The sequence below is a fragment of the Gavialis gangeticus genome, unplaced genomic scaffold (genome assembly GCF_001723915.1).
Source record: "Gavialis gangeticus isolate Ggan-Ray unplaced genomic scaffold, GavGan_comp1, whole genome shotgun sequence".
NCBI lineage: Eukaryota > Metazoa > Chordata > Crocodylia > Gavialidae > Gavialis > Gavialis gangeticus.
Window position 1 is genome coordinate 44,121,867 of NW_017729006.1, and position 9,846 is coordinate 44,131,712.

General features: G+C 40.4%; 1 protein-coding gene across 1 annotated transcript in view; it reads left to right on the forward strand.

The window, feature by feature from the left end:
• Positions 1 to 8,368, forward strand: part of TGFBR1 (transforming growth factor beta receptor 1) — a gene marked incomplete at its 5' end in the record, with an annotated part of 85,302 nt that extends 76,934 nt beyond the window's left edge. Inside the window, 2 exons of the mRNA XM_019508729.1 lie at positions 3,363 to 3,493; positions 6,677 to 8,368. Of these exons, the coding sequence (XP_019364274.1) occupies positions 3,363 to 3,493; positions 6,677 to 6,802 (257 nt within the window). The remainder of the gene's footprint in view (positions 1 to 3,362; positions 3,494 to 6,676) is intronic.
• Between the last annotated feature and the right edge of the window lie 1,478 nt (positions 8,369 to 9,846).

Genomic DNA, 9,846 nt, shown 5'->3' on the forward strand with positions numbered 1-9,846 from the left:
TGAAGGTGTTCAATGTAGGTGCTTGAACCACCTCCGATGGCAGGCTGTTCCAGACCTTGGGGGCTCAGACAGTAAAGAAATTCTTCCTTATGTCCAGCCTGAAACGGTCTTGCAGTAGTTTATAACTGTTCGACCTCATCATCCCTTGGGGCGCTCTGGTGAACAAACATTCCCATTGGCCTTCTTCCAGTCTTCGGGCACTATACCAGAGCACCAGGAGTTTTCAAAGATTTGTGCCAGAGGCTGGGCTATGATGCTCGCCAGGTCCTGGAGCTTGGGGGGTCATGTCTGGTTGGGGTGGGGTCCTGTGTTGGGGCAGGCCTCACTGCAGGGTGATCCCTTGTCATCTGGTCTGTGGTTGCTAATTGTGTTGCTAGCTTCATGGGTCATCTCACCATGGCCACGTTACGGGTTACTGGAGTGGTTTGGGTGGTTGGCCTCACAGCCATGGGCCTTTATGCTACTCCCCAGCCCTGGCATGACCAGTGAGCCTCACCTCAGTCCCTGGAAAAATGGAGCATATCCTCAAGGAATCCATTTCTGAGCTCTTGGAGGAGAAAAAGGTGATTAGGAACAGTCAGCTGGATTCACCGGGGCAAGTCATGCCTGATCAACCTGATTGCCCTGTATGATGAGATGACTGGCTCTGTGGATGCGGGGAGACTGGTGGATACGGTATACCTTGATTTTTAGCAAGGTTTTTGATACAGTCTCACACAACATTCTTGCAGGCAAGCTAAGGAAGTATGGGCTTGATAAATGGATTATAAGGTGGATAGAAAATTGGCTGGAGCATTGGGCTCAGAGCAGTAAACAATGGCTTGATGTCTAATTGGCAGCTGGTATCAAGTAGATTGGCCCAGGGGGTTGGTCCTGGGGCCAGTTTTGTTCAATGTCTTCATCAACGACCTGGAAGATGGCACAGAGTGCACCCTCAGCAAGTTTGCAGATGACACCAAGCTGCGGGGAGAAGTAGATTTTATAGATTTCTAGGGTTGGATGGGACCTTAGCAGATCGAGTCTGACCCCTACTCTGGGCAGGAAAGAGCACTGGAGTCAAGTAACCACAGCCAGGTGCTTGTCTAATCTCCTTTTGAACATTTCCAAGGTAAAAGAAAGCACCACCTCTCTTGGAAGCCCATTCCATATTTTGGCAACCTTCACTGTAAAGAATTTCTTCCTGATGTCCAGTCTAAATCTACTCTCCTTCAGTTTATGGTTGTTGTAACCCTGAGGGGTGCCCTGGTAAGCAGAGTATCCCCTATTCCCTGCTGACCCCTCCCTTGATGAGTTTGTAGAGAGCCATGAGATCATCTCTCAGCCTTCTCTTGTCGGGAAGAGATTCAGGTCCCTCAATCTGTCTTCATAAGATCTTACCCGCAGGCCCTCAACCATATGAGTAGTCCTCCTCTGAACCCGTTCCATGTTATCCACATCCCTCTTGAAGTGTAGCGCCCAAAACTGGATGCAGTATACCATCTGTGGCCTCACCAATGCTGCGTAGAGGGCAAGTATCACCTCCCTAGACCTGCTCATGATGCACCTACTAATGCAGGAAAGAGTACAGTTAGCCTTACTTATCTACTCATGTGACAAGATAATATGCTGGAGGGTAGGGCTAGGATTCAGAATGACCTAGACAAATTGGAGGATTGGTCCAAAAGGAATCTCATGAGGTTCAACAAGGACAAGTGCAAAGTTCTGCACTTAGGACAGAATCCCATGCACCAGTACAGGCTGGGGGCTGACTGGCTGGGCAACAGTTCTACAGAAATGGACTAGAGGGTTACAGTGGACAGTAAGCTGAATGAGCCACCAGTGTGCCCTTGTTGCCAAGAAGGCTAATGGCATACTGGGCTGCATTGGTAGCTTTGTTGCCAGTAGGTCAAAGGAAGTGACTATTCCCTTCTATTCAGCAGTGGTTATTCCCCTCTATTCAGCAGTGGTGAGGCCACATGTGGAGTACTGTATGTAGTTTTGGGCCCCGCACTACAGAAAGAATGTAGAAAAACTTGGAGAGAGTCCAGCAGAAATTTTCTCACTAGGAGGGTAGTAAAACCCTGGAACAGGTTACCCAGAGAGGTGGTGGATTCTCCCGTCCTTTGAGGTTTTCAAGACTCTGGTAGACAAAGCTTTGACTGGGATGATCTAGTTGGGAATGTGTTGGACTAGGTGACCTCCTGAAGTCCCTTGCAACCCTAATTTTCTATGATTGTATATCGTGCAGTCCCTCTTGGTATCAACTTTTCTTAGTCATGGTGAGCCACTACTCTGAATACATTTCAACTTCTTCACTCCCATAGCTGAGCTTCACATTTCTTTTCTCTTTCCAATGATTCCTGTTTCTTCAGCCTTAAACATCTGGCAGACATCACCAAACAGTTCATGCAGAATGCCTCAGGCCCCTCTCACTGCCTGTTGCATATCCTTAGTGTGGCCCCACCCTCCATGAGGTGGAGCCAGACCAGGTTATTACTCTGCACTTTCTCTGCGTACACATTTTTTGGAGGATTCCAGGACTTGACAAGAATGCCTGGTTCCAGTCATGGGGGGCGGTGCTAATTAGCACATAGATCCTTTATGGGGGTGGGTATTTGGAGTGCTGAGTTTTGTGGGGTCACCTTGGCTTGAAACACTGTTTACTCTGGTGGGGCCCAGCCCAATGAACTGTATGGTGAATTGGAAGCCTTTTGACTTTGGATTTTTATGCATAGTTTGTGTTATATATAAATAGATACGTAAGTGCTGCTTCAAAGTATGTTTATGAAGTACCTGCATTAAAACATGCTGCAGTTGTACAAAAGGTAAACTGCATCAATGCTGGATTCCATAACTAAGTCTATTGGGTACCCCTAATAACTTGCCTGTGCACAAATTACTACATATATGTTTACTTCAAGGTCACTGTTTTCAAATTTGCCTGTGGGCTTAAGGAGATCAAGTTCTGACGGTAAGGAAGGAGGGGGAAGGGGCTGTAAGTAGAAGTTGGGAGGAGGCAGAGGGAAACAGGGCTATCTGACCCCTCCCAGATTTATTTTCTTTGCTGTAGCAGTCGGACCATGATGAATTCAAGGCAAAATTCCAATAATTAGATTCTATACCCAGAAAATTACAACATTTGTGATTGTGATTTGTGATACAACATTTTCTGTATATGGAATCTAATTATGGGGGAGTAGTCTTATATTTGAGTAAGTACAGTAATTCAGTCTGTGAAATGGGATAGTGATGCTACCTTTGTTTTATAAAAAACTTTCAGGTCTGCTGGTAAAAAATACTATATGAAAGATAAGTGTTCAGCAGAAAGAAATGATAAAAAGACCCATCTGTTCTTGCATTAAATAATTCTTTAACATTTACAGGAATTCATGAAGATTACCAGTTACCATACTATGACCTAGTCCCATCAGATCCCTCAGTTGAAGAAATGAGGAAAGTTGTTTGTGAGCAGAAGCTGAGGCCCAATATTCCCAATAGATGGCAAAGCTGTGAGGTGAATATTACTAAGTGTGCTAAAACAAAAATAATTTAAGTGTAAACTGAAGCTATGATTAATTTTGATGTCTGCCTTCAACAAAATCAGAATACAAGGAAATGTGTTTGAGACTAAGTGGCTTAGATCACTGTGTTTTTTTTGTTTTTTTGTTTTTTTTATTGCACAGTATTATTTTGTTAATGAGATTTGTATGCTGAGATTCAACATGTTGAGCAAGGCTAGTTAAGTTTTTTCCACAAGACAGTTCTAAGATCCTTCCTTTCAACAGTAACTGAAGTTCATATGAAAATATCAACAAATACACGTATGTCATCACTTATAATTCAAACAGAACTCACTGAGTAACAGATGTTCCAGAGGCAAGTTTTCTAGTCTGTTGTTCCACAATCATATAAATGCCTGACAGTTGCCTGGAATACATTATACCAAGGAACAAAGAAAATCTCAACTGGCTTATAGCTGTAAAAGTATGAGAAAATGCATGTAATGGAAAATCCACATTTTCCATTTGCTGACTCTGTCTATGCTTACACATTGTAGCAACAAAAACATGACATGCGTGACATACTGGCAGAAATAAAGAAAGCTACCAGACTCTTGCTTAATCTAGGACTATTACTGATGTAACTCAGCTGGCAGTAGCTCTTTTCGCAAAAAGTTCTAGCAAAATACTTTTATAGACCATTTTTAAGAAGAAATTATGCAAGAGAAATATGAAAATTTACTGTGTTCAGTGAAATTTTAAAAAATTCAGTGCTTGAGGCAAGATTTTGTTTGTCATGTGGTCCAGGACCCAAAATTATAAGAGTTGCAAAAACGTATAATTGTGGATTATTTACTAATTGTTATTTTCTGTTATCAGTCAAAGCTTTCTTTAAAATGAATGTCTAGAAAACTTCAGAGGTCAAAATAAAGTCTTTGAACTAAATGGAAAATGAGGCAGGGATACTTTTATGTGAATTTGACTGAAAAACTAACTCTTTACATGAGGAGAGTTAAGAAAGTTCGTTATGCTTCCTGAAATATTAAAACTCATTAAACCCCTGTGTGGGTTGTGGGCTGTCATTCAGAAGTAAAATGGCTTTAGTTTTCTTTTGCTTAATCCCATTGAGGCTTGTTAATGTTGGTTGAATATGAATACAGTACTTCAAATGAAGCTTTAAATTCTGTAAGTAAAATGTAGAGGACTGGATTCTTCTCTTCATTCTCTCTCTTTCAACTGGAAGTACAAAAACAAGCATTAAGTCACCAGTATCTTAACACATTAAACTTACTGCTGCTCACCTAGTCTCCTTACTATTTACATCTTCAGATTTGTTATTATATGCTGTATATACTGTGAAAAATAGCAGATGGCAGAGGCAGTTTCTGGTGGTTCAGTAATGGTAAAATTCATCACTGCTACCATGGCAGTTTAAGGCAAAGTACAAATAGTAAAAAAACCTAAGGCTGAATCAATTCATCTTCACAGGTTAAGCTGCGTAGATTGAACCATTAAGCAAGTGAGCAGACATTCACTTTTGATTCTGGAAATGCAGCCACATGCCTGCAGTGGCCCAGGCCAGAAGCCAGGGGGCACAAGAGCTTGCCTCCCTGCTTTACTGGAGCAGACAGTTTGAACCAAGCTTAGTTTGCCTTTCCTACAAGGTGGGGTTTGCAGGGGAGGTGCAAAGCATCCTGGGAAACTGGGGAACTCTAATTTAACTTGAATTTGGAGGTGATCTGGGACAGAAGTTCAATAAACCAATTTAACCTAAATCAGTCAAGACTGATACTAAATCCATCCAGGTTCATCTTAAACTGGTTTCGGCCATTTTGAAAGTGGTTTGTGTGCACTGAACTTGTTGGATTACAGATTTGAACCACTTTCCAATCACTTACACTGGTTTATGTGTAATTTCTGTCCCTAGCCTACAAATTCAGGACTTAATTCTCAGTCCAACAAACCATTTAAATATGTAAGAATTCCCAGTGAAGTCTGTAGCACAACTCATGTGCCATAAAGTTAACCAGGTGCTTTTGATTTGCTGAATTAAAACTGTGAGCTTTTCCTGTCTTGAGTATTTTATAGAACATCCATCACTAGAATGGATCAAGAGCCTTCTGACTTTAATTTCATATAAGAAACCCAGAATCAGGGGGCCATTTACAAGGTTTAGAAATGAAGGTTATGGATAACGTGTCTTCCAGGGACAAGCTGTACGTTTTTTTATTTTCTCGTTGTCATAGGTCTTGGCTAATTGACTTTTAATTAGGGCTGTCAGTTAATTACAGTTAACTTGCGCGATTAATGCAAAATGCATTAATGCATTAATTTTTTTTTAATCGCATTAATTGCGCACATCATTTTGACCAGTGGAGTGGACCAGCTCTAGGCCAGGTGCGCAGCTCCAACCCCAACCTGCCCCAGATTCACCCACCCATGCTAAGCAGCAGCAGCAGCCAGGCAGAAGCTGCTACTCAGCACAGTGAGATTAAAATTCCAATTAATTGCGATTATTTTTTTTAATCGTTCATCAGCCCTACTATTAATATATTATTTCTAATACAGTTTTTATTGAACTTACATGGTCATCTCTTAATAGGGTTAACTCAACTCACCTGTGATCTCCAGAATTACTTATTCTTATTTTATTCTTAAAATGTCAGCAACAGGTCTCCAAAATTGTTATAGAGAACATTGCTAATTATCATGCATCTCTCCCCTGAGTTAAATTTCTAGCATCTTATACATGAAATAGACTTCTCATAATTAAAGGTGTTGACAACTGAAGGATGCTATTAATCACATTTTTAGGAGACTGCACCGGAATATCTAATTCAAGGTGGCTTCTGGATGCTTCTCCTCTCTCTCTCTTTTTCAGTTGGAAGTACAAAAACTAAAAGGGCAATATTCATGTCTCTCTCAGATCTTCAAACTTCAGCTTATTTTTTATAAAAAAAAATTGTATTTTAACTGAGCCTAATAGCTGTACTAGAATAAGCATAACCATCAGAAACCTGTTTTTCTTCAATGAAATGAGAATCTAGAATTCCCAACAAAATATACTTCGGTGCTACTATGATATATAAATTGTAAGAATTTCAGAAATTAGAATTCTTAAGAGGTTAAGCTATAACACTGATTTGTAATTGAAATAGAAAAATATAGATTTCTCTTCTCTCTCTCTCTCTTTACAGGCTTTAAGAGTAATGGCAAAAATTATGCGGGAATGTTGGTATGCCAATGGAGCAGCCAGGCTAACAGCTTTACGTATTAAGAAAACATTATCACAGCTCAGTCAACAGGAAGGCATAAAAATGTAATCCTAGATTTGCTACTGAAAAACACTCTACAGATCCATATCTGCACCTGGGTGGCGTGCTTAGAAGGTTAATTGTTCTACCTCACTGAGGGAACAGAAGGTTATTGATGCCTTTTGATACTTCATAGGAACGTCATTTATTAGCCCCAGGGTTCTTGTGGACATGGTAAACCGTTATGTTGAATTTTTTCTGTGCACTATGAACACCTCCTTCCCAGGACACTTATAAAATATTGTGTAGCCTCTTATTTTTATTAACATGTAACCTTGATTTTAAAAGTTGATTGCTGGTCTTAACTTTTAGTTAACTGCTGGAAATATGAAGATTGTTTCTAAGATAGTGCAACTGGTTCATTAAATTGTATACAGTGCATTGGGGGGGAGGGGGTTAAATGATTTATTCCTGATTTGGTACATTGAGTATTCTAAACTACTGTAAGACAACTTTGATTCAGTTTTTGAATGTACTATTACAGTGTACCTTTCTAGTTACCACGGTTACATCTATTGGACACTTACCTTGATTTACAAAAATGACCTCTTTTAGTTATGGGGAACATAATTTATGCAATCTTTTTTTCTATACTATTACTGCTCTTTCACTTATTCAGAACATTGCATTGCCTTCAAAATAGATTGTACTTCACCAGTAAGTGCCACTTTTGAGTCTTTCTAATGCAAATCAGTGGGAACATAAGTCTATGGTACTTTTGGTTTCAAAATTAAGAGTTCAAAAATTCAGTTACTTTGTTGCTTAGCTAAAGATATAATTCACATTATTCAATATGGTTACATTCTTCTTGGAATATGTTTCTTTTAACAAAATTGATTCTTAAACCACTTAAGGAATTAGTTTATTTACTGTCATAGCCTGTTCTATAAATGTCACATGCCATGAGTTGTAATTATATCTAAGAAGAATTGTTTTAATCAAGTGGTATTCTTAAAAAGCAGGTAGTACCTGTATCTATGTGAAGTAGAAGAAGGGCTAATGGCTTTTTAAGAAAAAGAGGGTTGTTCTTTGCCACTTGTGGAAAAACTTACTTTTTGTGCAGTTCTGCAAAGCCTTTTTTATTATTATTATTTGCTCAGAATCAGTATTATTTGCAAATAAGAGTTAACTGAATCTGTAATTATATGTAATGTTTGGGCTTGATTTTTTTAGAAAGTTAAAAGCTGCTTATAAATTATACATTCATATACTTTGTGTATATGTCTCAGACTGAAAATGACAAGCCGCAAGTCTTTGGATACAAATACCAGAAGGTTCTAAAACCCTCATGATAACTACAAGAGCAAAGCTAGGCAGGTTTGTGTTGTTATAAGAACCCGGAAAAATATGCAGAGCTTTATTCAAGATTTACCTAAATTCTACAGACTATCACAGAATTTTAACAAACTTAATATAACAATTTTGTGACCAACTTTCTGAATGAATAACATTTTATGGTGAATAAAAAACCAGAAGTTGAGGAGAAATTAGCTGTCTTAAGAAGTTTTTCAGGGGAGTTTAGGCTTTGGGATAGAAGGTATAGTTTAGTCTGCCTACTACCAATTTGATTGTTGCACAAAAAAAAAATCATTGGGACTCTTATGTACAACACAGGCGAGACGCATGCACTCCCAAGTTCTTGGAAATTATGCCATTTAATGCTTATAACCTTTTGGTCTCTCTCAGATGCACACATCTTATTAACCCCACTACTCAGGTGCCAAACACTGCAACATTAACTTTGCTTCTATTTTACCCTTATGCATACAGCCATTTAAGACTACTTTTGAAGCTTCAGTTGTATGGAGATAGTGTAGTTTGGTAAAAGGCTGTTCAGCCATAGTGCTGTTAAGTAGGGCTGTGCAAAGCTTCGGTCCCTGATTCAATTCAGTGGAGTTTCAGCCCAATTCAGTGGTTGAATCTCTGAATCCAAATAAAATCGGAGGACCCTTAAATTTCTCCGAATCAAATCGGAACCCTCCAAATTGATTTGAGAGATTTGGAAAGGTTTGGCAATTTAGACATAGACACAGCTTTAAATGTTTTTTCTACGTACCTCTAGGTAGCAGGTGGCTTGTAAATGCTGTGATGCTGGAGCGCATGGAGTGCCCCACAGGAGCGTGCGGGGCTCCCCAGTGCACTTGGCAGCAGACCTGGAAGTGGACCAGAAGGACTTCTGGTCCACTTCTGGGCTCACCGGAGAGTGCACAGGGGGCCCCCCAAACTCCCCCCCAGCTCAGCGACTGGTGCATCCTGGGTCTGGGGGGGCACCCAGGGTCCCCCCCATGGCAGATTGCTGAGCTGGGAGTGGGGTGGCCCAGCAGCCCCAGAAGTGGACCAGAAGTATTTCCAGTCAACTTCTGGGTTCGCCGCTGAGTATGTGGAGGGCCCCCCATGCTCCTGTGGGATGCTCCATCCACCCCAGCATCGCAGCATTCATGAGCCGTGCTGGTACTTTGAGGTATGTAGAAAAAACATTTAAAGCTGTGTCTGTGTCCGAATTGCTAATTCTCTGAATCCGCACTGAATCTTCAGATTTGGATTCGGCCAAATTGAATCAAGGACAGTGATCCAAATCAACTAATCGAATCACTGTCCCTGATTTGGGCCGAATCTAAATCTGATTCGAATAGAGCCCGGTTTGTACACCCCTACTGTTAAGGTTATTTTGTTGGGTCCTTTATGTATGCAAAATGGTAGTAGTAATTAGGTGGGTGCCTGGGTGAAAAAGGTCTATGTAGTACTAGGCAGGGCATAATATTTTCCTTTGACTTCCTTGCTTTTATTGGTGTGCAATAGCAGCCTTAACTGTTTCATAGTTTGTATGTTTCCTGCTTTAATGTTTTCTTGGAAGTGGGAGTTGTACAGCATAGAATTGTGGACCTCTGAGGGGCTTGGAATTAGAACTGCTAACATTTTTACCCATCAATTGCTGTTTAACTACAACCATTGCCTGCTGTGGGATGGAATCTGACAGACAAGCAAAGTTCCTGTCAGAGAAGCTTTGGATCTGAGCCCACATAGGTTTATCAGGTTGGTGTGTTTGACCGTAT